The sequence below is a fragment of the Rhineura floridana genome, chromosome 10 (genome assembly GCF_030035675.1).
Source record: "Rhineura floridana isolate rRhiFlo1 chromosome 10, rRhiFlo1.hap2, whole genome shotgun sequence".
Lineage (NCBI taxonomy): Eukaryota > Metazoa > Chordata > Lepidosauria > Squamata > Rhineuridae > Rhineura > Rhineura floridana.
The window spans coordinates 8,146,876-8,172,401 of NC_084489.1; the positions used below are offsets into that span (position 1 = coordinate 8,146,876).

The 25,526-nt window shown below is 43.9% G+C and overlaps 1 protein-coding gene across 7 annotated transcripts in view; it reads left to right on the forward strand.

Annotated features, from left to right (window-relative positions):
• The window catches only part of GLI3 (GLI family zinc finger 3), a 438,381-nt gene that overhangs the window by 285,905 nt on the left and 126,950 nt on the right, over positions 1-25,526 (forward strand). For all 7 annotated transcript variants that reach the window (XM_061585984.1, XM_061585983.1, XM_061585985.1 and 4 more), the window contains 2 exons: positions 14,858-15,063; positions 24,409-24,558. In XM_061585984.1, the coding sequence (XP_061441968.1) occupies positions 14,858-15,063; positions 24,409-24,558 (356 nt within the window). The remainder of the gene's footprint in view (positions 1-14,857; positions 15,064-24,408; positions 24,559-25,526) is intronic.

Genomic DNA, 25,526 nt, shown 5'->3' on the forward strand with positions numbered 1-25,526 from the left:
ATATTCTTGTCCAGACCCCATTGAGGGACCAGTGCAGGAGGGACGTTCAGACCACTCTGTCCTGCCTTACCAGCCACAGCTTTGTGGTAAACTTCGAAAATAGCGCCCTGGAGCCCACACAGAATATTACCCATCTGGAGGTGCAAATAGATTCAGTCCGATACCGCATGAGGCTCACTCAGGAGTGAGTGGCCAAGATCCAGGAGCTCACCTTAAAGGCGACCTCGTCCAGGGCGGTAGCGCTGATGGAACTGGCAAAACTCCAGAGGATGCTGGTATCCTGCCGGGACCTAGTGAGCTGGGCCCATTTTTATCCTCGACCCCTGCTGCAAGCACTCATACCCTTCCAGGACCAAATTGCTCAATCCCACAGGACGCAGGTTCCAATCAGCTTGTCTCTGCACCAAGAACTGAGGTGGTGGCAGTCTCCTCAGAGGCTACTCGGGAGTGAGCCTGGAGACGCCAGCAAGGAAGGTACTCACGACAGGTGCCAGCTTTTACAGCTGGGAGGCACACCTGGAGTCACACGTGGGACACGGTGTATGGAAGGCCAGGGAACTGGACCAGAGCATCAGCTGGCTGGAACTCCGAGCAGTGAAACTGGCGCTACTGAAGTTTGCTCCACAAGTCATAAGGGCCCATGTCCTGGTGCGGATCAACAACATGGCAACAAAGGCATACATCAACCATCAAGGAGGAACGAAGTCGAGGGCCCTGGCGAAGGAAGCTCGTCTTCTGTTCCAGTGGGCAGAGTTTCACCTCGGGTCACTGAAGGCGGAACATGTAGCTGGAATACAAAACGTGACAGCAGACTGGCTGAGCAGGACGCCGCTCCTGGAGGCGGAGTGGCAACTTCACCCCCAAGTATTCTGCCTGATCATCGGACGTTTCGGGGTCCCACAAGTGGATCTTTTTGCAACATAGCAGAACTCCCAACTCGTAAAGTTCTTCTCATGTTTTCAACATCCGGAGGCGCAGGGATGGGATGCTCTGACAACAGTTTGGCCGAGGGAGTTACTTTACTCCTTTCCTCCCTTTCCTCTACTGTTACAGACTGCATCCAACAGTTGCAGGCCGAGGTGATCTTAGTAGCACCGTATTCGCCAAGGAGACCCTGGTTTCTGGAGCTTCTCCACCTGTCTGTTCAGGAACCATGACGTCTTCCTATCAGACCAGACCTGCTGAGGCAGGGACCAGTTCTTCATCTGCATCCAGAGCCGTTTCGCTTGACTGCGTGGAGGCTGAGAGGAGTTGGGGCTTTCAGGGACCGTTCTAGATACTCTTCTGGCCTCTAGAAAGGCTTCTACATATAAAACTTATGGCTCCGCATGGAAAAAGTTTGTGGAGTGGTGTAGAGCCAATGCGAGGGACCCAGCCTCTAGGAAAGTGGTGGACGTACTGGGTTTCTTGCAGGCAGGGTTGGACAAAGGGCTCAGTTCTAATACTTTGAAACGGCAAGCAGCTGCCATTAGCAGTATCTTCGGTTGCAAGGGGGATCCTCCCTTATCCACACATTCCTTGTGTCGACGTTTCCTCAGAGGTGTGGGGCAGAGGAATCATCCGATGATTCATAGGTTTCCTACATGGAACCTGAACTGGGTACTCTTCACCTTGATGGGGCTCCCTTTTGAGCTACTGGTTACATGCAAGGAGAAGTTCCTGACACTCAAGACAGTTTTTCTTGTGGCTATCACATCAGCGCGCAGGGTCTCAGAAGTGGGAGCCCTGTTGTCTGATCCACAGCTATGGTATTTTTCATCAGGACAAGGTTGTCCTGAGGCCAAATCCATTCTTTATTCCTAAGGTTAACTCCATTTTTCATAGGGCACAGGAGGTGGTTCTCCCATCATTCTGTCCTAATCCCACTTCTTCCAAGGAAAGGGCCTGGCATTCTCTGGATGTGCGCAGAGCCCTCCATTTTTACTTAGATAGGACTTCTGGGTTCAGGAAAACAGAGGCTCTGTTCTTTTCCTTTTGTGGAGTTACCAGGGGAAGGAAGGTTTCATCTTCCATCTCCAGGTGGCTCAAGGAGGCAATTGTTCAGGCCTACCAGTCTGGGGAAATCGCCACTGGGGGTACTCACAGCACATTCATTGAGGGGGCTTCCACTTCCACTGCCTTTAAGGGGAGTTTCCGAATTGAGGACGTATGTAGCGCAGCCACATGGGCCTCACTGCATACGTTCTCCAAACACTATAAAAACGATTCCTGGGCTTTGGCGGACACAGCTTTCAGGAGGAGGGTGTTGCAAAGGGTAGCTCATGCATGACTTGCTGGCATCCAGAATCCCACCCAGGAGGCCATTGGGCTCTGGTACATCCGAGAACCTGAATGCCCTCCAGGAACCACTGGGGAATAAATGGAAATTCTTACAGTGAATTTCTCTTCCCAGGGGTTCCTGGAGGGCATTCCCCTACCTCTTCATTCCGGTGCCATTAGTCTACTCATGCTAGTTCATAGTGGCCTCTGCCAGCCAGGGATGTGGAGTTGGAGTCGGAGTCGGGAGCAATTTTGGGTGGAGTTGGAGTCAGTAGAAATGTTCCGACTCCAATTCCGACTCCTTCATAAATGGCAAATGTATATTAACTAGTAATAACAAATTTGCTGTAGTAAAATGGTAGCACAAAGCATTTCATCACCAGCATGTGAATCCAGAGCTTGGAAAAGTTACATTTTTGAACTACAACTCCCACGAGCCCAATCCCTGGGGCTGATGGGAGTTGTAGTTTTAAAAAGTAACTTTTCCAAGCTCTGGATTCACGTGGTGGTGATGAAATGCCTTGTGCTACCATTTTACTACAGTAAATTTGTTATTACTAGTTAATATACATTTGCCATTTATGAAGGAGTCGGAGTTGGAGTCGGACAGTAGAAAAATAGAGGAGTCGGAGTCGAAGGTCTGGCATACCGACTCCACAGCCCTGCTGCCAGCGCCCCACATGTGGGAGGGGTAATTAAGATCTCCCTAGGGATTTCATTGCATTATCTAATCTTGTCTTTTTTACTAACGTTCTGTCATTTTTCTCTGCCTAGTTCCATGGCGTTCTTTCTTTTAATGAGTTTGGACACAAAGAGTTTTTCCACTGAGGGTCAAGGGCCGTCCTTGCTCTTCCAGTTGGTCTGGAGGACGGGATGGCTCCTCTCCCTGGGTGAGGTAATTAGAAGACAGGACCGTGCCTGTCGCGCAGGGGGGAGGTGCCATCCCAAGAATCTAAATGCCCTCCAGGAACCCCTAGGAAGAGAAATTGACAGTAATAATTCCCATTTATTTCCAAAAGGAAAACATTGTGAACAGTATCATTGCTTTTCAGGGTTTCCTCACCTTTTTATTCTACAGCAGGCACATGTAGCCTCCCACCCAAATTGAAACCAAAGCTGTCCCTGGCCACATCCACAAAAGGACTTTATTTCACTTTGGAGAGTCATGGCTTCTCTCAAAGAATCCTGGGAAATGTTGTTAGTGAAGGGTGCTGAGAGTTGCTAGGAGACACCCTGTTCCCCTCACAGACCTTCAATCAGAGTAGCTGACTATTAAACTAGACTGGCCACTGGAGCTCTGTCAGTGGAATAGGAGTCTCCTCTCAACACCCTTCACAAACTACACTTCCCAGGATTCTCTGAGGGAAGCCATGACTGTCTCACGTGAAATGAAAGTCTGGTGTTGGTGGGGCCCCCTGATTAGGCAAGCCAAGCAGCTGTGAGTCTGGCTTTTAGAACACTGACAGCTGGTTCTTACTGAGCATGTCCAACACTATCATACAGTTCAATGCAAAATATCTTAAATTACTTAGAAATCAGCCAGGCATTTTTTAAACTTTTAAACTGTAAAAGATGAAGGTCAGAGTATGGGGCAAGGTCAGTAATAGGATTACAGGTACTATGTGAACATGGTTGATTTTTAACGAATTTCAACAGATTATGAGAACTCTGACAGAAAAAAGTCAAAAGGAGGCTGGGTTTTTCCCCCTCTCTTTTTCGACTTTGAACACTCTATTCTCTCTTGACTGTTTTGTGTATCGCCATGAAAATTTAGAGGGTTGTTAAGCCAGTGTTTCTGAGTTCAGGACTATAAGTTTTGTAAGGTTTTATTTTGAAATGAGCTTTTGGGAAGCATCAGAATGGCATGGGAGGTATTTTCAATTTAACATTGCGGAATGTGAAAAATCCACACTGGCTATAATATACAGCCACTCTTGTGGCTGTATAAATTGAGCACTTCTGCCTTTTATTTGTAATATGTTATTTTGCCATCTTCATTTAAAAGCTGTAGCACCCTTTCTTTTCTGTCTTTTACTATGGATGTACCTGAAGAAAGCTGTTTTGTTGCTTTTGGTGTCTCTCACTAATTTTAGCTCATTCTCAGCTTTAGCCTTCCTGATGCCATCCCTGAAATTCCAGTCTACCTCTTCCTTTGTGCCCTGGTTTTCCTTCCGTTAGAGCCATTCTCTCAGTTCCTCTTACTGCGCACAAGCCTTTGTTAGTTGATACCATCAGGTTTTCGTCTCCGTCCATCTTAGGATTCAGTTTAAAGCTCTCCTGATTAAGTTCTCCATGCTGTGGCCAAACACATTTTTCCCAGTCCTTGTGAGGTGCATTCCATCACTTGCCATTCCATCACTTCCAGGGAGTGTTCCCTGTGGTCCCAGAATCCAAATCTTTCAAGTTGGCATTCTGTTAAGAGCACAATTTAAAGAGCTTTGCTTCTCAAATAATTAACTCTTAACCAAAGAGTGGACAGCAGGGTTTGAGCCCCATGTTATCAGGGGAGGAAAGAAGTGATGTCTTCTCTAATCTGGCTTCATATATGGTGCAATAGCTATTCTGCTAAATTGAGAGACTTGATCATTATTGGTGTTCACTTCCAAGTGTGAGATTTTGGAGCCTAGCCAGGTTTAATGGATAGGGGATGTTGGAGGAGCCAGGGGATCATGGAGTTAGTCCTATTCAGATATTTGTCTGAGAACGTGTATAGAGAGAAGCAAGGCTAGCTCCACTCCCAAGCTTCCTGTGGCTGTAACCTCAAATCTTTGCACTTAAGTGGGAAGTCTGAAGGGGAATTCTTTGGGTGTTCTGCTGAATGCACTTAGAATCCTCCCTGCAGTTGGGAACCCCAGTTGCACAGAGTTCCAGAATGTGGGTTCTAAACACATCCCACAGCGTCACTTCAAAACACAGTGAGAAAAACAATTGTTGCAGCTTTGGAAGCAACTAGTGTGCCCCCACAGCCTAAGGATGACCAGGTGAATGACTCCTATGAGTTCATTAGGTTATGAACTAATATATTTTATTTTTGTCTAAACCAGATATTATTGGACTGTAAATTTTCAGGTGGTACTTGCAATTTTTTATTTTGTTAATTAATTAAACAATAAATAATTAAAAACTTTTCCTAATATACTTTTATTTCTAAATGGAAATAGAATAGAACCCACTTTGCTTGATTACTAGCAAGAAATCTACTAAGGGATTCTTTGCTTTCTTTTTAGACAAGTGCGTATTTTTTGTTTTCCTTAAAAATAATAGTTCAAGTCAGCAACATCAAAGGGATTTGCTGCCCTCAGTGGTTCTCTTAGCCGCTGCCTGTGACTTTACTGTGTCTGTGCTAAATTAATTGGAGAAAATCAGGCCAAAAACCATTTAATTGAGGTCAGCCAGTTGGGGTACTGCACATTTGTGACAGGCTTAATCACTGCTTTTGCCAAAGACCAAACAAGTTGGCTGAGGCAGACAATCTAACCTTTTGACAAAATGCTTTCCCTGTACAGCTTTGCAGTGTTGATGCTGCAAATATTTGTTGTCATCCCAAAGTATCTCATCACTGAAGTGTGATGACAAGAGCCATTACCAGGCAGATTGCTTCCTTTTCAATGTTTTCCCCGTAATGCTTGGCCAGCACCTGGGTTTAGGGGTTCTTTCTTATTTTCTTAGCAGTTTCACAGTTTGATATAAATATGGTCCTTTTCACCTGGCAATAGTTGTTTGGTTAATTAAATTACTGGATTCTCGAACTTACTCCACAGTGGTTTGTTTTGCCCTGCTGAAAAAAAACCAGACAAACGTATGGAGAATCTTTGATCTGTTGTTATCTGGTTGTGAAATTGCCCAATCAGAAAAGCATCCTCAAAAGCTGTCTTGTAATACCTAGCAAATTCAGGATCAGCTGCATATAATTTGTTCCTAACTGTAACAAAACAGTTAGAATAAGAATGAGATAGCAAGGAAAGGAAAGAGGTAATAATTGTATTATTATAACTATCATTATTTAAACCAATTTTAATAATAATAATAATAATAATAATATTTAATTTGTTTGTCGCCTATCTGGCAATTAGCCACTCTAGGCGACGTACATTAAAAGAGATAAAATACAATAAAATACAATATACTCTGCTTTTCAACTGAAGAGTTCTCAGGGATACCTTTGACTGATCAATAAAAACAAGATGTTTATGCACACAGGCTTACAATCTATAATACACAATACAAGAGGAAAAAGGAATGAAAAGGGAAGAGAAATACAAGCAATTTCAAACATAATTTATTTTTCTTTTCTTCTTGAGCATTTTTTTATTAAAGCTTTTGTCTTTTCAAGTACCATTTCTTAAAGTTCAATAGTAGTTTTTATGGAGACCAACTGGAATGGAAACAGTTCAGAGAGAGGAGATGCCAAATGGAGCTGATCTATTCAATTATACTTCTCATCCCTCCCTCTGGTGCAGCCTGATGGAATATCTGCTGCCAGGTGACAGTTTATGGTGGGAGGACCCCAGTGGAACTGGTTCTCATCTCTTTTCCTGCTGCTTTTTTATTTACAATCCAGTCCCATTCCATTGCTGTCCTAATGAGCAAACACAGTTGCCCAGTGCATGGATCTGTCAAGGGCTCAGACCAGGAATTTAAAGGCTGTGACCTAGCCTAGTGAGCTACCATTGGATGTGTTTGCTCAGGCCTCAGAGCCATTCTGAGGTACAGAAAGAAAGAGGGTTGTGCAAAACTGCTCTTTGTGTGGTATGAACTGCCTAGATTGACCAGGTCAGAGCCATGTCTTCTGCCTTTGCCTTGTCAGCAGAACAATGTTTTCTGTTTAATGCCATTCAGACTCCATCTACTAACCATATGCCCTTAACACTGAAGAACATATCCTCTTGGTCCTGACTCAGGTAAAGATGATCAAGGCTCTATTTCATTTTCTTTAGTAACTTCAGTTGGATTAATATGGTACAATAATTTCAGTGTGTGTGTGTGTGTGTGTTCATGTGGTTTAATAACACATGACTTAACTATTGGTGTAAAATGCAACTAAAGTAAATCATGTATGAGTTATATCAGTTACAGAATTCTTCATTTGTAAATACAAATTATGAATCCACAAATTCTGCATGTCATATTTTCAAATTTTCTTTAGCATATTTATAACCCACCATTTACTGTTTAGGGCAGAAATACATAAAACATCACAACATTAATTAATATTTCAAAAAATGTCATATAAATATATGAAGTAATCAGTAACATTCTTATTGAAGCAGATGAAAAAATAATTCAGATGGTAGTGCTTAAAGCATAAACCTCATCTCCATTCTAAAGGCCTGGTCAAAGAGATACATCTTCACTTATGAATGAATTGTTGATAAAACGTGTATGACACCTCCGAGGGGATTTCATGCCATAGTCATAAGGCCCTCTTACCCATCCAAACCTCATTTCAATGGTGGGATCACAAGTAGGACCTCCTCTACAGATCTTAACTCATAAGCAGGTTGATACAGGAGGAGATGTTCTTTCAAATATTGGACCTCAAGTAAGATTGGAGTTCACTTATCTGTGCTGGTTCTCTTCATTCTGCAGAACTTCAGCTCCGACAGATACTTCTGTTCCATGTGTTATGTGTTTACCACTATCGTATTTTATCAGTTTGAAAAATATTTGGATCTGGTCATGGCAGAGAGAGAGAAACCAGGCGAGTGTGTGTGTGGCTGCCTCTCATCTGCCTGCTTCCTCCCCATTTGGATCTTGTTTTACTTGAGTGCAGGGGAGGGTGGCAGAGAGAGAGAGAGAGAGAGAAACCAGGCATGGAGGGTGGTGGCTGCCTCTTGCCTGCTTACTGGAGTGTAAGGGAAGAGAAAGAGAGAAAAACGGCAGGGGTGGGAAGGAGGGCTGCCTCTTGCCTGCCTGCTGGAGTGGGCTAGCTAGCTGTGTTGCTCCAGTCTCACATTCTTATAGATATAGGAAGGGAGTGCATGTGAAACTGTGGTGTGTTGGGCTTGATAGTTGGATCTGGCATTTCCACTCATGAATAAAACACGAGGGTTTTGGGAGTAACTGATGGGAGAGTTGTGAGGGACTTCTTTCCTCAGGCAAGAAGGAAAGTTGAAAAGCAGAGAGGCACTCACTCACTCTCCTGCCCTCTCACAGCATCTTTCTCCCTTCCTCACCTTTGTCACAGGCCAAGCAAACTTTTCTGGGTTCTCACCACTGCTGCTGTTGGTCCTGCTGCCCCATCACTACTCTTGCAAATTCTCTCACCACAGCCTCTATCATAGCAGTAGCACAGGGCTGCCAGGGGCTTGTCTTGGCTCATTTGGCAGCTGTTGCCCAAGTCGTGGGAGAATTTGCAAGAGCAGCTTGGCTAGGCAGGAGAGCCGGCCTCTGTGCTTGCAACTTCCCTCTTTGCCTGAGCAGAGAAGCCCCCCACATCTCTCTCCCCTCAGCTGCCTCCCAGTACCCCAATGTTTCATTCCCAAGTGGGGAAGTGCCAGATCCAGACCTGACTCTTCAGCTATCAACCCCAACACACACACACAGTCGCCTACATCCTCCTGAGACATAGTGTGTTCTCTCTCTCTCTCTCTCTCTCTCTCTCTCTTTCTCTCTCTCTCTCTCTCTCTTTCTCTCTCTCTCTCTCTCTCTCTCTCTCTCTCTCTTCTCTCTCTCTCTCTCTCTCTCTCTCTCTCTCTCTCTGATGGCTCAGTGACTGGCTGGTGATTAGCAGAGATCAAGAGATTAGGGAAAGGGATAATCAATGGTAGAGCATCTATATTGGATGTGGTTCTTTTTAAAAAAAAAACTTTGTCAGGAAAAGGCTGTGGAAGCTTGCAGCAGTCAGGATCGGTTCTCCAGAGATAGTGAACATGTGAACTGTTGGGAATATGGTGTCAAATTCAAATTTAGTGGGATTCTCACCCATCTCTAGCCTCAAGTAATTTAATAATTCATAATTACCAAAGAATGATCTAAAGAAATACTTTAAATGATTTAAAGAAACAAAAAAGCTACATTTAAAAAGGAGACAACTGCTGTTATCACAGTGCCACAGGTCTCTGACATATGATATATGGCAACTTGAGAGACGATGTTCTCAGTAGTGACCCCCCCCCCAAATCTGGAATGCTGATAGTACCTACACTGATGGTGCTTTGATTAAAACATGGTGATTTACTCAAGCATTTGACTAAAGTGGTGCCTCTCGCTTGGCTTATTTATGTTGATAGTAAATAATCTGGGTTTTTTTACATCAAGATGTATTGAAATGAAATGATGGATGGAACACACTCACTGTTCTGCCAGTTCCAGTGTGTCTCCATCTCTTCTGAAAATGAGGGCACACAACACTAGTCAAACCCTGCCCCTTTTTTCTATTAAACTTGGTGGGAGCCTCTTGAATGAGTGTTTTTTTTAAAAAAATTCAGCTCCAAAGAGAGTTTGCAACTGATTGGCAGATCAACCTATTCCCCCTCCAGGTGTGGCTAATGGAAACTCTTTGATCTGCCAACGAGTGTGTTTATAGCCAATGTTTTATTGTGTTGTTTTAATAGCTTTATTGCCCTGGGATTGTGAACAGTGAAGACTTGGGTTATAAATAATTTAAATAAAAACAAATAAATCATCCTGAAGTTTGAAAGTGGAGAGTGCTACTTGTAGGATAGCTAATGACTAGCAACCCACTAGAAACTAGCATTTCCTCTAGTAGATCTAACAGGGCAAAGGAAGCTGTGGCATTTCCTGACATCTTGATGGAAAACTGAAAAACAAGAGTGCATTTAGAAGTGAATTGAATAGGAAACGGGCTCCAGTCAAAAGCTCTGCAGACTGGGACTAGTAGCCGTGAAGGAGCAAGACAAAACAACTTCTGCTCCCTCTGATGGAGGCCTCTCTCTTTCAGGCTGGAAGGTCCAAGTAATCTACAGGAGACCCTCTCACACTAGTAGTGAATATTTTAATTTTACTTTGTTACTTTTATGTAGAAGCATGAAATTTGCTAATTTTCTACATATGTTAAACATAGCTAAATAGCATTACTATACAGAATAAATAAATTTGCAGTTTGTAGTTACTGAGATGATAACGTCCATGCATCACTTTGAACACTCTCAAACGGTCATATCCCTTGTATACCCAGTCAATCACTGAGCTCTGCAGGTGAGGGCCTCCTGCAGACACCATCTTATCAGGAGGTCCTTTCCGCACAACATAGGAAACAGACCTTTAGCGTAGTGGCACCTACCTTTTGGAATTCCCTCCCCTTAAATATTAGATAGGCACCATCTCTGTTATCTTTTGGTGCCTAGTGAAGACCTTCCTCTTTCAACAAGCCTTTTAAACTGAGACCTTATCCCAGACTGCATCTGTGTTGGAATTGCTTTTTAATATGTTTTTAAACCTTTTTTGAATATGTTTTTAAAGCTTTTTTTTTTAAAAAAAATGTTTTTAAAGATGTTTTGTTATTTTAAAGTCTGTTTTTATGATGTTTTAAAGTGTTTTTAGTGCTTTTGTTTGCTGCCCTGGGCTCCCATTGGGAGGAAGGGCGGGATATAAATCTAATAAATAAATAAATAAAATGCAACAACCAACACTAATGCTGCTCCTGATGAATCTCTGTGGCAGAACACATGTTCTGCATGCAAAAGGTCCCCAGTTTAGTCTTCAGCACCTTCAGGTAGAGATGGAAAAGACCTCGGTTTGAAAACTGGAGAGCCAGTGTAGACAAAGCTGAGCTGTATTGATTAATGGTCGGATTCAGTACAAGCTAGCTTCCTGTGTTCCTAACTTAATGCAACTTGGTATAAGTTTTCTTTATTAATAACCCCAAATGCAACCAATCCTGCCATGAATATGTAGTTCACATATTAATGACTGTTACTAATAATATATGGACTACATATTCATTGCAGGATAGGTTGTATTTGGGGTTCTAGTGGGTAGGGGAAGGAACAGATCTGCAGGGAGAAGAACATATTTCCTAATATTTTTCTGTCTGTGCAGTTGAAAATATGGGTTGGATCCAGAGTAAGTTGGTTGAACTTGGGTCCCATTGTAAAACCTCTGGAACAGATTAGTCATGACCAAACTCTTTGATTTCAGTGGGAATTGTTCAACTAACTTAGTCTGGATCCAAATATATATATTATTTCTAATGGTTTGATCATCATTACAGATGATAGTTAACTTTAAAGGAGGGTAGACTATACTTACCTAGAAAGGTAAATAAATTATACATCATATACTGGGCCAGGTTAAAGTTTCTTTATATACAAAGCAATGAAAAACTTGGGTCTGCGATACCATAAGGATCTCCTGAGCCCTTATATCCCAATTAGGGTTGCCAACTCAGAGGCGTCCCAAACTCTGAGATTTCAGGGGTACGTCCTAGTGAAGTTGTGGGGGCAGGCCTTAGTGATGTCACAGGGGAGGGCCCTAGTGATGTCATTAAGCTTGATACATTAGGCATCAGCCACAGTTACTTGGAGCATACAATTCAAACAAAAACGTTTCTCTGATTGGAAATTAAGATAGAAATCTTAGCTAAAAGATGGAGCCTGGTAGGCAACATTTAATCTGGCTTACTTGCTTCTGGCAAGAAGGGTTTAAGTGCCCTCAGACCAGGCCAGTCACCAAAAGGCCATTCTAGGAAGAAAGGAGCCTACTGTTGTGGAAATGTTAGATGGGAACACTCAGGAATAAAAATGGATGCCACTGAAGGCTACAATTCTAAACACACTTACTAAGCACCTAAGCTCCATAGAACTTACTTCTGAATAGATATAGTTTGGATTGTGCTGTTGGTAAGTCTTGACTAGGTATCCTCTGCAAATTTAATTTAATTTAATTTATTGGATTTCTTAGTCGCCCATCTAGCTGGCCATCCAGCCACTCTGGGCGACGTACAAAATGAACAAAATAACACAAAATGACACATCAATACAGTAACATTAAAATCTAAAAGCGATAATGATAAAATCTAACCCACCCCAAAGGTCTGCCTGAAGAGCCAGGTTTTCATGGCCCGGCAGAAACTCATTCTAGAGGGGGCCTTGCGGGGATCATTTGGAAGTCCTCACTAGTCTAGCTGTTTTGACTGGTGGGATAGAGAGAAGGTCTTTTGAGGCCGATCTTGTTAGGCGGCATAGCTGATGATGCTGGAGGCGCTCCTTCAGACAGACTGGGCCAAAACCGTGTAGGGATTTAAAGGTCAAAACCAACAGCTTGAATTGGGCCTGGCAAGCAACTGGTAGCAAGTGCAACTCTCTGAGCACTGGAGTTATGTGATCTCGCCGGCGGCTGCCTTTAATCAGGCGCGCCGCCGCGTTCTGAACCAGTTGCAGCTTCCGGACCGTTTTCAAGGGTAACCCCACGTAGAGCGCATTACAGTAGTCAACGCGAGAGGAGACCAGGGCATGTACCACCGATGGGAGCACATGATTGGGAAGGTAGGGGTGTAGCCTCTGTATCAGATGGAGTTGTTACAGTGCTGCCCGGCTCACAGCCGAAACCTGAGCTTCCATGGACAGTTTGGAGTCAAGACGAGGCTGTGGACCTGGTCTTTTAGGGGCAGTTGCAAAGATATCCATATCCAAGCAGGGTTGGCAACCCCCTGCCTGGAATGCTCTGCCCCTACCTTTTAACATGGCTGCTCGAAACTTCTTTACAGATCTGACCCTTCTCTTCAGAAAGAGGTCTGAGAAATGAGTAAGAGTAAGAAGATTCTCTACCCTTTTCTGTCTACCTTGTGGGCTGTTATAAACTCACTTTGACAGCCAACCCAATTCCAGTGAGTACTAACTGACAGAGAGAAAACACACATGATTTGGTCTACCTTCACAGGCAGCAGCTTGGGAACAACAACAATTGCAGCCACACTTCCCAGGATGTGAATTCTCATTTACCACTATTGGGCAAGAAACAAACCATCATGCAACAAGGAGCATTATCAGTGGGTTTAAGGGGGTTGAGCTGAGCACATGGAACCACTGTTGTTCCTTCTGTGGATGTAAGGGAGTGAGGTTAAAGGTAAATGAAATGCAAACAGAAATAGAAAGTGATGACAAAAGACAATGATGATTTTCTAAATGCAATACCATACCAACCACAACAAGATTCTTATGAGTAAGACAAAAAACTCAGCATCCCACAACCAGTCATGATTCCCTAACCATAAACCAAAACTAACAAAATCCTGGCAGCCAGTAGGCCAAGGTCACAGAAATCCCCATGCAGCACAACATGACTTGGGGGCTGCAGTTAGTGCAGAATGCTGTGGCATGATTGCTGACATGAGTGAGCTTCTTTCAGCACGTAACACCTCTGAAATCTGCACTGGTTGCTGATTTGCTACCAGGCCAAGTTCAAGGTGTGCTTTCCATGTTACGGGTACCACATAGTATTTGTTCTGCTCTTGTAAGAAATTGATCCTTTAGTGTGGCAGCACATACTTTGGAACTCCCTGCCTAGTGACATTAAGCAGACACCTTCATTGTACTCTTTTCAGCACCTGCTAAAAACTTTTTTTTAGGCAAGCCTACCCAGGCATGTAGGAGTTAGTGTGTTTTTAATCTGTTTTTAAGGCATTGTTGGTTTTATTATTTTGAATGTTTTTAAATACCTGTCTTTAACTGTTTCTGCCGATAATTTCATTGTTTTAATTCCTCCTGTAAACCGCTTTGAGATTTTTTACAAAAGGTTCGCCGGAGAGATACATTTCCCGGGACGGTATTGACTCCATTGCTATTTCCCTCATCTGCCATTACTGAGCCAGCTTCCTCTCCCTGTTCCTTTTAGAAAAACTTTTCTTGCTTTTGTATGTGTCTCTGCTAATTTGGAGATGAGCATCTGTCTCCCATCTTTTCTCCTGGGCCCTTGTTTAGAAGGCCAAGAAGAGAGAGGAGTGAATTTTTGCTTTGTGATTTGTTAATGTATTATTATTGGATGTTGTAACTGCTGCTTTTTGTAAATTGTATTTTTTTAATGTATTTTTATATTTGTATTTATTATTTGTAAGCCGCCTTGAGGGCCTTTTGGCCAAAAGGCGGGGTAGAAATAAGCAAGCAAGTAAGTAAGTAAGTAAGTAAGTAATAATAATAATAATAATAATAATATAAATCTTGTAAATAAAATACATAAATGAATTTCAGAGTCACTGTGACCCTTGGGTCTTTCCCCACTTTTAGGAACGAAGGAATCTGCCTTATACGGACTCAGGCAATTTGGTACCATCTAGCTGAATACTCATGACATGGACAAGCATTGGCTCTCCACGATTCTAGGAAATAGTCTTTTCCAGACATTGAATTTTGGACCTTTGCATGTAAAACATATGCCCTACCACTGAGCTACAACCCTTACCCTGTTTAAAAAAGTATCTTTTAAAATTGTTCTTTTCAATTCACTAATGAATGTCCCTCATACCTAGGGCAGATCCACACCATTCATTTAAAACATATCCCACACAAATTTGAATCCCATGAATCCCATTGTTTTTCAATGTTTTTTATGTTGTACGTGGTTATGATGTTTTGTGAGAGGGCATTATATAAATAGTTTTATAAATCACATTATATTTTTTGCTCTCTTTCTATTCTAGGCCTTCTGCTCTATCAAGTAGCCCAACCTATTCGGAATTGCCATTCATCAGAATATCCCCACACAGGAACTCTGCTTCAGCAACAGAATCTCCCTTTAGCCCACCTCATCCATACATTAACCCTTACATGGATTATATCCGGTCACTGCATAGCAGCCCATCTCTCTCTATGATATCAGCAGCGAGAGGACTCAGCCCTGCAGATGGTGAGTCTCATACTGGCTTCCTGTTTGCTGTCATTTTGGCAAGAGTTACATTTATCTTGTCAAAGGATCTCCAATGCCTTCCAGTCAGCTGCAGCAGATTTGTCACACATTTATTGCGTCATAAATGTTTCAATACTTCATCAGCCTATAGCTTATCATTTGTACATTTCATTGAAACATCAACCAAAGGTACCATCTTACTTAAAATTTTAAAAATGAAATGAAGACTTTTGTCTTTCATTCTGCCTACTCCAGTGTAAATTAGATATTCCTTAAATGAGCAAGACAAAAGTAACGGGAGCAGTTTATAGCATTCAGCCATAGTCGTGCCCCCCCCCCCCGCCACCAAAAAATAGAGACAGAAGTTTTATCTTCATTCCATAGTACTTTGATGATTTGTTTGTATTTTATTTAATTTGGAAGAAAATATAATGCTTGGGAAATCTTTGGAAGACAAAACATTTAAGCAGACAGATCTTCTTGAATTAAAATTTAGGAACATAGAGTTTTTCTGTATATTTGAAAACATGAATTATCCTAATCCATCTGAATTTAGTCATTTCTAGTTTCCATTGAAACCAATGGAACAGGTTAGTTGTGACTAACTTTTCCTGTTACTTTTAACTGAACAATCTTAAATTAAGCTTAAACTAGAGAGGGGCCATGTTATCAGTACCATTTATTTCTCTGAACTGAACGGCCATTCTTTCAAGGTTTGTATTTTTTCATCATTAGTTGATTGCTTTGATCTCAAACCATAGTGAGATATGGATATGAAAACCCAGACTTAATGATTCCACAGGTATACAAAATGATGAAAAAAACAACATGAATGGATGCAGAAAAGATTTTGTTGCAAACCTGTTTCATATGTTCTGAAAACAGATGTTTGTCATCAGGGGTAACTAAAAATTACAGAGATGATAATGCCATACTGAATACGGTTATTTTAAAAAAGGTGCATGATATACCTATCAGCTGTTACCCAGTGGCTTTGCCTTTTTAGTCTTCTGTGTTGTGCAACCCTCTTTCTGGTTACAGACCCATATATATATATATATATATACACACACACACACACAGACTGCTCATCAGCATGTTCAGAAACACTGATGGTTCATGTTTTGAACATATCTTGAACCGTTCACAAGATAGGGAAAGCTTGAATATAATCCTAAACTGACTGACAAGTTTATGTCAGATTCAGGGAAATGGGAAAAAATGTTTTTGTGAACCCACCCAGAGTTAACATTGTTAAATAATGTTAAGTAAGAACATCTTTACTTCCTATTGAGAGAAAATAAAATGTAGATAGGTATGTCATCTGAGTGACCAACAAAATATGCTGGGCTCTGTGAACTGTACAGTAATGGTACAGTTTACAGAGCCATTTAAAATGGTGTGCTGTTAAATTGAGTAATAATGATCAAATTAGTAGCTAGTGTGTATGGAAGACAATTCAAATACTATTTTAATTAAGGGAAAAGTCCTTCCCACCACATATGGAAAATGGCAGATTTACAAAACAGACAGTCTGCCTTTAGCTGAATTTGAAAAATGAGCTGTTCTTGCTGCCCAGATGGATAATACCGTAACTAATTAATCCTCACATAAAAGAACATATACCTTTACAGATAATCCATTACTTATGGGTGCTTGTTCTTATGAGAATAAATTTTAATGACCTGTTGTCAGAATTTTTATTACACATGCAGTGCATTTGTAATAGTGATACAGAAAGTTTAGATTTTTCTAACACATTTTGTTAATGCCCCCAAAGCTATAGCAGAAATAAGTTTGGCAATATCTTGGTAATTATTCAGAAATTATTTTTTGGATTTCAGTTCTGTGTTGTTGGTCTCCAGATCTCTTTTAATCTGCCACTTCATATTTATGTGATATAATTTATAATAATTTATATAACAATTGCTATTAGGAACATGGGAAGCTGCCTTATACTGAGCTAATCCCTTGGTCCATCTAGCTCAGTATTGGCTACACTGACTAGCAGCTGCTCTCCAGTGTTTCAGCCAGGGGACATTCCCATTTTTACTTGGAGATGCCAGGGACTGAATGCACCATTACCATAAATATGTTTAAATGCTAGGCAACCATAAAAATATATCTTTTCTGTGTTCAATGGGCAATCAAGAGAAAAAACCCAGGTACTACAACATTTAACTTTCTAAACAACAAAGTTTCATAAATTACATTTTTTCATCATCTCCTTATCATTTGCTTTTGGGATATTCATTTTTAATTTTCCCTATGATCAGAAGAACAAACACCTGTAATTTCCCTGAGGCTATGAATTGCCAAAGAAGATTGGTAGTAGTGGGCAATTTATCTGCCATTACTGAGTTTCTCACCCTAGGAAACATTGTAAACCACCTCATTGCAATAAACACAGCGCCCTGGTTAAAGTAATTCCTCAGTGGTTCCTGGAGGGCATTCAGTTTCTCGGTATGGTGCCTCCCACTTGCACAACAGGCACAGCCTAATCTTCTGATTACCTCACCCAGGAGGAAGAGCCATCCCGTTCTCCAGACTGGCCCTGCCTTTTGCAGTGGTCAGGGTCTGGCTGAGCTCCTTAAAGGTCAGCTTTTGTTCTATTGCTAGATTCGTCACCTTTCTTCTTTCCTTGTTCTTTTGTCTTCTCTGATCCTCTTATCTTCTTCTAGCCTTCTCCCCCTCCCTGCCCCTTCCCTTCCCGGATTCACCAGTTAGGGAGAGGGAGTTGGGAGCAGTTAGAGGGTCTAAGAGCCCGTGGAGAGGGAGCAGTTTGGCAGCGCGGCTCACATTTTCTCACCAAAGAGGAGAGGTGCAGCAGTGGCAACCGAGTCTGCGGCGGGTTGCACTTTTTGCCCCAAGCCAAGGGAGGCGTGACAACGAGGAGGGGTTTGGCGGTGAGAGTCGCAAGCATGATCTGGTCCTGCCTGCGTTCAGACCTACAGAAAAGGCAGAAAAGTGGTGCTAGACCCCACCTCCACTCCAGGCCTTTTTCCCACCCCTACCTTAGGGTTGGAGGGCTTGGCATCATCCACCCACTATGCCCAGCAGTGCCTCAGAAGAGCGGGAACACATGCAAATTAGTGAGATGAATGAAGAGCAGTCATCGTCTCTCCCACCTCCCGGAGTGGGCTTCAAGGGCACGGGAACACCAGATGGAAGTGGTAAGTAGTGCATCGCCCCTCCCTCTCCCTCCATTCCAGGGCAGGAAGAATTCTCTAAGTTTCTCAGCTGGATTAGAGGGGTGGTGGCAGAAGAAGTCAGGTGGACTGGGTCTATGCAGTCAGGGACAGTTTCCAGCCCTAAGCCTGGCACTTCCCAGATGGCCATCTCCCCAAAGAGGAAGCATCATTCCCAGAAGGGGAATAAATAGACCAATTTCCCCTCCCCCACGCTCTCCTCTTCGTCTCTCTTCTCCATTTCTATCTCATCTGTCCCCTCCTCCTCGCCCATTGCTAGCAAGAGCCATGACGGCAGACATAGGCACAAAAGGAACCATTCCTCCTCTAGCCAGAAGGGGAGGTGGGGAGTCAAAAGAATTAGCAGGGAGGTCATGGCTGCTCTGGAGCTCCTATCAGTTTCAGAGCACTTTTGTTCATCAGACAACAGAGAGGAAGGGAGCTCTCTGATGAAGAACTGATGGAGACTGTTCCCAGTGGAGGTTTTTCTGGCACTACTCACCAAAACCAGGCAGATCTTGGAATTGCCGGAAGAGCAGCCCAAGGAGGATGAGCCAGCTGCATCTACGTCCCCCAAAGGCTCCAAAAATCGCTTTTCCAGAGGGCCATCCCAGGATAGCTACTCTCCCCGTTCCAGTTGTGTTCCAGGAACTGTGGCTGACAGAGTGGGTGGCCCCAGGTAAACACAGATGGATGCACAAGCTGGTGAATAAGTATTACTCCTGTGCTCCTGCAGTGATGGAGCAGCTTCAGACATCATCTGCAGACCTGCCAGTCGCCACTCTCTCTTCCTCCGCTGTTCTCCCAGCAGAGCGGGAGGGGGGAACCAAGGATGCCTGCAACAAGAGAGTCGAGGTGGCACTGCACAGGGACTTGGAAGCACAAGGTGCCACTTTCAGAGCCTCCATGGTTGCTTCAGTGTTCACAAGGGCAAACATGATGTGGGCGAACTAGCTAGCCAGCAGAGAGGATGTTCCCAAAAGTATCAAGGATGGTCTGAAGAAGATCTCGCTGGCAACGGCCTTCTAAACATGGACGCAGCACGGGACTCAATGATGTTTAATGCCAGGGCAATGGCCGCCAGCCCAGTCGCAAGGCACAATATGTCTTCATCATTGGGATGTGGACCCTGGATCCCAGGGCCATGTTGCCAACTCTCCCTTTGGGGGAGGCAAACTCTTCAGGGAACCACTGGAGAAGGTCCTCATTGAGACGAGGGAAAAACAGAAGGCCCTGTCAGTGGCCAAAAAGGTTAAACGTAAGAGTAACCAAACACAGCCTTTTTGGAATGCAAAGCTTTTCCATTGCCAGAATGTATCAACAGGATACAAGTCTTGGTGGGGGAGATCAGACAGGTACATGGGTTCCAACCAGTCAAGACCCATCCATCTCCCCTTTTCTTCCAATTGAAATTCCAGAAGGGAGTGAAGAAGGGGTAGTCTTCCTGACACCAGGATGCCGGTTCACCAAGGAGCCATAGGGGGACGCCTACTCAACTTCAAGGCAGTATGGACCACTACAACATTGGATCGTTGGGTCCTGACAAAAATTTCCTCAGGGTACTCCTTGGAGTTTTCAAGGCGTCCAAGAGAGAAATTTGTCAAGACTCCGAAGTCGACCAAGCCAAACACCAGGCATTCCGCGTCGTTATACAGCACCACCTAGACATCAGAGCCATGGAACCAGTACCATGTCAGGAATGGACTTGGGGAGTTTGCTCAATTTCCTTTCTCGTCCTGAAAAAGAATGGAAATGTACAGGCTATCCTAGCCCACAAGAAATTCAAAATGGAAACCTTGAGAACCTGGAGAATGTCCAGGAACTCACAGCCAAGGTGATCTCATTGGTTGCTGTGGGACTGATGGACATGGCTAAACTCCAGGGGATGCTGATATCCTGTCGGGATCTAGTGAAGTGGGCCCATTTCCAGTCCCAACCTCTGCTACAAGTGCTCCTACTCTTCCAGGACCAAATTGCACAATCCCGCAAGATGTTGATTCCAATCAGCCCGTTGTTGTGCAAAGAGCTGAAGTGGTGGATGACTCCCCAAAGACTGCTGAGGGGGGTGAGTCTGGAATGGATGCCAGCTTATACGGTTGGGGGGTGCATCTGGAGTCCCATGTAGCACAGGGAATATGGATGGACAGAGAACTGAGTCAGAGCATCAGTTGGTTGGTGCTCCAAGCAGTGAGACTGGCACTTCTAAACTTTGCACTGTATGTCACAGCAGCCCACATCCTAGTGCAGACTGACAACGTGGTAACCAAGGCATATATCAACTATCAGGATGGAGTGAAGTCAAAGGCCCAGCAAAGGAAGCCTACCTAATTCTCCAGTAGGTGGAGACTCATCTCGGGTCGCTAAAGGCAGAACATGTAGTGAGAATACAGACTGATTGAGCAGGACATCGCTACTGGAGTCGGAGTGGCAACTTCACCCCCAAGTATTCCACCAGCTCATCAGGTGCTATGGAGTCCAACAGGTGGATCTTCTTGCAACACACCAGAACTCCCAACTCAACAGGTTCTTGACACGTTTTCAGTACCCGGAGGCACAGGGATGGGATGTTCTGGTGGAGATTGGCTGGTGGGGTTATTTTATGCCTTCCCTCCTTTTCCTCTCCTGTTACAGACAGTCAGGCGCATCCGACAGTTGGAGGCTAGGTTATCTTAGTAGCCCCATATTGGCCAAGGAAACCCTGGTTTCCAGAGCTTTTACACCTTTCAATTCAGGAACCATGGCATCTTCCTTTCTATCTGGATCTGCTGAGGCTGAGGCCAGTTCTTCATCTGTGCCCAGAGCTCTTACGCTTGACTGCATGGAGGCTCACTGGGACTGTCTAGAGGAGTTGGGGTTCTCTCGAGTGGTTATAGATACTCTCCTAGCCTCTAGGAAGGCTTCCACAAATAGGACTTATGGTTCCACGTGGAAAGTGTTCATGGTGTGATGTCAGACCAGTGAGAGGGACTCAGCTTCCCGGGAGGTGTTGGACTTCTTGCAAGTGGGGTTGGAGAAAGGGCTCAGCTCTAATGATCTGAAGTAGCAGGCAGCTGCCATTGGCAATATCCTGGGTTGTAAGAGGAATCGTTCGTTATCCACACACCCTTTGTGTTGGTGTTTCCTTCAGGGTGTGGGGCAATGGAATCCCTCAGTGATTCATAGCTTTCCCACATGAAACCTGAACTGGGTTCTTTCCACTCTGATGGGGCATCCTTTTGAGCTGTTGGCTACATGCGATGAGAAATTTTTGACACTCAAAACTGTTTCTCATGGCGATTACACCAGCATGCAGGGTGTCAGAGCTGGGGGCTCTTTTGTCCGATCCACAGCTGTGTATTTCTCACCAGGACAAGGTAGTCCTGAGGCCAGATCCATCCTTTATCCCTAAGATTAACTCTGTGTTTCACAGGATGCAGAAGGTGGTTCTTCCCTCATTTTTCCCAAATCCCACATCTTCCAGGGAGCGGGCCTGGCACTCTTTGGGTGTGCACAGAGTTCTCCGTTTTTATCTGGACAGGACTTCCGGGTTCAGGAAGTCCGAGGCTCTCTTTGTTTCCTTTGGTGGGCTGACCAGGGGGAGGAAGGTTTCCTCTGCTTCCATTTCTAGGTGGCTCAAGGAGGCCATTGTTCAGGCCTATCAGGCATTGGGAAAGCTGCCACCGGGGAGGGGGGTCACGGCTCACTCTTTAAGGGGAGCTGCGGCTTCCACTGCCTTCAAGGGAAATTTCCCCATTGCGGACTTATGTAGGGTGGCCATGTGGGCTTCATTGCATACATTTTCCAAACACTACAAATTTGATTCCTGGGCTTTGGCAGATGCTGCCTTTGGGAGGGTGATGCAAAGGGTAGTCCATGCATGACTTATCTGCATCTGGAATCCCGCCCAGGAGACCATTATGCTCTGGTACATCCCGAGAAATTGAATGCCCTCCAGGAACCACTGGGGAATAAATGGAAATTCTTACCATGGATTTCTCTTCCCAGAGGTTCCTAGAGGGCATTCTCCCACCTCTTCATTTCGGTGCTACACGGCTAGTCATGCTGGATACTAATGGCTTTTGCCGGCGCCCTACATATGCAGGAGGTAGTTAGGGCCTTTGCAGGGATTTCATGGCATTCTCTACTCTGTCTCTTCGCTAACATTATGTTCCTTTTGTCTGCCTAGTTCTCTGTTGTGTTTTGCTAGGGCAGTTAGTTTCCCCCAGTTCAGCTTGTTCAAGTTGTCAGCAGTGTCAAGATGGTGGACTGCTCAGTTTTTCTGAATCTGGCTACGCAGAGTTTTTCCTATGGGGGTCGAGGAGCTGTCCTTGCTCTTCCAGCTGGTCTGGAGGACAGCATAGCTCCTCCCCGTGGGTGAGGTAATCAGAAGATTAGACCCTGCCTGTCGTGCCAGTGGGAGGCGCCATCCCGAGAAACTGAATGCCCTCCAGGAACTTCTGGGAAGAGAAATTCATGGTAAGAATTTCCATTTATTCTGTGATGCACGCCTCGCAGTAAAACTAACTTCTTACCAATGTACTCCTGTTTGGCTCTGTTCTTTTAGCTAGAAAAGAAAGTGAAGTCTTTTCAGAAGTAAAGTGTCTTTCAGGGAAAAGAGTGCTAGTAAAGGAATTTATCTTTATACAATCACTTCATGCCCTTGCAGGTTCTCCAGACTTGCCTTTTAAAGTTTTCAGCTAATGTTATTGTTAGTTAACCCAGACGCTTATGTCAGAAAGCTCAGAAAATATTGTAAGTGTGTCTGGAAAGATACTGCTGTTGTCTAATGCTGTAAAACTTAAAATCAATGATTTCCTGTAAGGATTTTTGCCCCAATGTTTTTCTTTACCATTTTGTGGATGGCGAAGTGGTATGAGAAGGGTTTTATGCTGAAAATCAACTAGCAATTTAAAAGCACATTAAACATTCTTAGTTCACTTTTCATTCCTAAGAAGTATGAAGTGTTTTTTTTGTTTCCTAGCCAGTTCTGAAAACAAGATTTTGAATAGTTATACTTTTATATCTGTAAAGCTTAATCTCACAATGATAATGACTGGGATCCAAAGAAGGGCCATGTATGGGGGAGCACTGTACCTGCAGCCAGAACAAACCACATTTAAAATTATACTAAGGCTTGCCTTCTTAGCTTTCTGCTCACACACTGTTGGATTATTTCATGTACAATATCAGTGTTCAGTTCCATTCTTTCCAACCATCTTGGTTTTCTAAGGGGCATCCTTTCTGACAGCCTTAGTAGACCATCTTATGCTTGTGGCTAAGGCAGTGATCCAAACCCCTGAGCTGCTATGCTGGGAGTGGCGGGTTGGATGGTGCAGAGATCTCTCTCAGCCCAACACAAAACTGCTCCACTCGCCTCTGCCTCTGGATTGTCACCGGCTTCACTCCTCCAGCATGGGACTCCCCATTATGTTCACCAAAAGTATGGCATGTGGAAGTATTAGCAGCAGGATTCCCCCTCCCCCAGTGGTAGCCCCTGGAAAGCTCCAAGATGGGGCAGGGAGAGGGGAGAACTGAGCTGGCCCTGGTTTTACTGAATCCTGAGCTGAGACCACTACTGTCAGTTGATAGCTTTGGGCCCAATTTACACCAGCTCCAGGCTGGTATAGTGCTTATTAGGGATTTGCCTGACCCCACTGCCTTTTGCCCTGGCTGAAGTGAGTGGCAGGATCTCGGATGCTGTGGTAGCTAAGGCGCTCAGTCACATCACACTGCTGTCCAGCTGGAGTTAAAATTGTTCTGTAAACTTTTAAGTAACAAGCCAAAGGACATTCATGCCGACTTCTGCCATTTAGCCCACTGAAACTCCTTTTACAAATACATATAGCAATAAAATAACTGGATTCAATCTAGGGCAAGATTGTTGCACTTAGATCGTATCAAAGTGAATGTGACATAAAGTAGCCGTGGTTAGTTTTTCAAATTAATTTCAAAAAGACCTAAATGCCACTAACCTGCTTTTGGTACTTACATATTGGTGTATTCTTCAGATTATCTCTTCATAGGGTGCTTTGAAAGCAAACAGCTTATCACAGCTTGCATGATATTAAAACACAAAACACAAACTGCTGGTGTCGTAGGCAAGAGAAGGAAGAAAATAAAATGTTGTTTCCTGTTTACCATATGCCATTTAATGGTGCTTTTTATTACCTGTTTTTAGCTCCACATGCTGGAGTTAGTCCAGCTGAATATTATCATCATCAGATGGCTCTACTGTCAGGTCAGCGCAGTCCATATGCAGACATCATTCCTTCAGCTGCCACAGCAGGAGCCAGTGCCCTTCATATGGAATATCTTCATGCTATGGATAGTAAGTGATCTTGTAATCAAAGAGGTGAATTGAAAATTCTGAACTTGATTATTATTGGCAAACAGTGTCAATGACAGAATCAGTGGAAACACAAGAGACCATTAGTATTAAAGCATAGTGTTAACATATGAATTGAATGTAAATTGAAAGTAATAGGACTCACTCACTGGTGACTTCAGTATCGTTATTGTTAATAGCAGTAATATTAGGCTGTGATCTAAAGAACATGAGCCCTATCGTCTCATGCTAGTTGTAATTCCTCCCACTTTTCCTTCTCTTGGCCCCTTCATCTGTGGCACTGTTAAGTCTATTACAGTAGCATACATGGTTCATGAAACTTTGTGAAGTGTCATGAGCCCCCCAAAAAACTGGTCTCAAAAGACATTCTGAATTTTTGCAGTGGAAAAGTCCAGTAATAGCATGTGTAGTAACGCGGAGCTTCTCTGCTGCTTACCTGGACATGGCTGGGGTGTGGTGGAATAATGGCAAGATTGGGACTATGCAGGTGCACTAGCAACCTCAGTAGTGCTTCTGCATGGTCCCACCCTCACCACTGCCCTACCACCACTACTTTCAGAGAAGCACTAGCTACACCACATGCACAGTTGCTAGAAAAGACAACAGAGGGTGGGGGCCTTTTGCAGATGAAAACCTCCACACATGAATTGTATGTGGGGAGGTATTCATCTGTAACAGCCAGAGGCGACCCAATACATGTTGCACCTCACCCTTTCTGTGTTCAGTACCTGATTGGACTGGCAGCTGAATCTTACTTCAACACTGTTGATGGGACAGCATCCCACACACACCTGAGGACCCCAGGCTAGCTTAGCACTCAGGTCTGTCCTCCAACATCTCACTGCTGTTCTCTCCCCCCCCCCGCACCCCAAGAATCCTGAGAACTGTAGTTTACCCCTACAGTTCCCAGCACCCTTAACAGACTATAGCTTCCTAGATTCCTTGGGGTA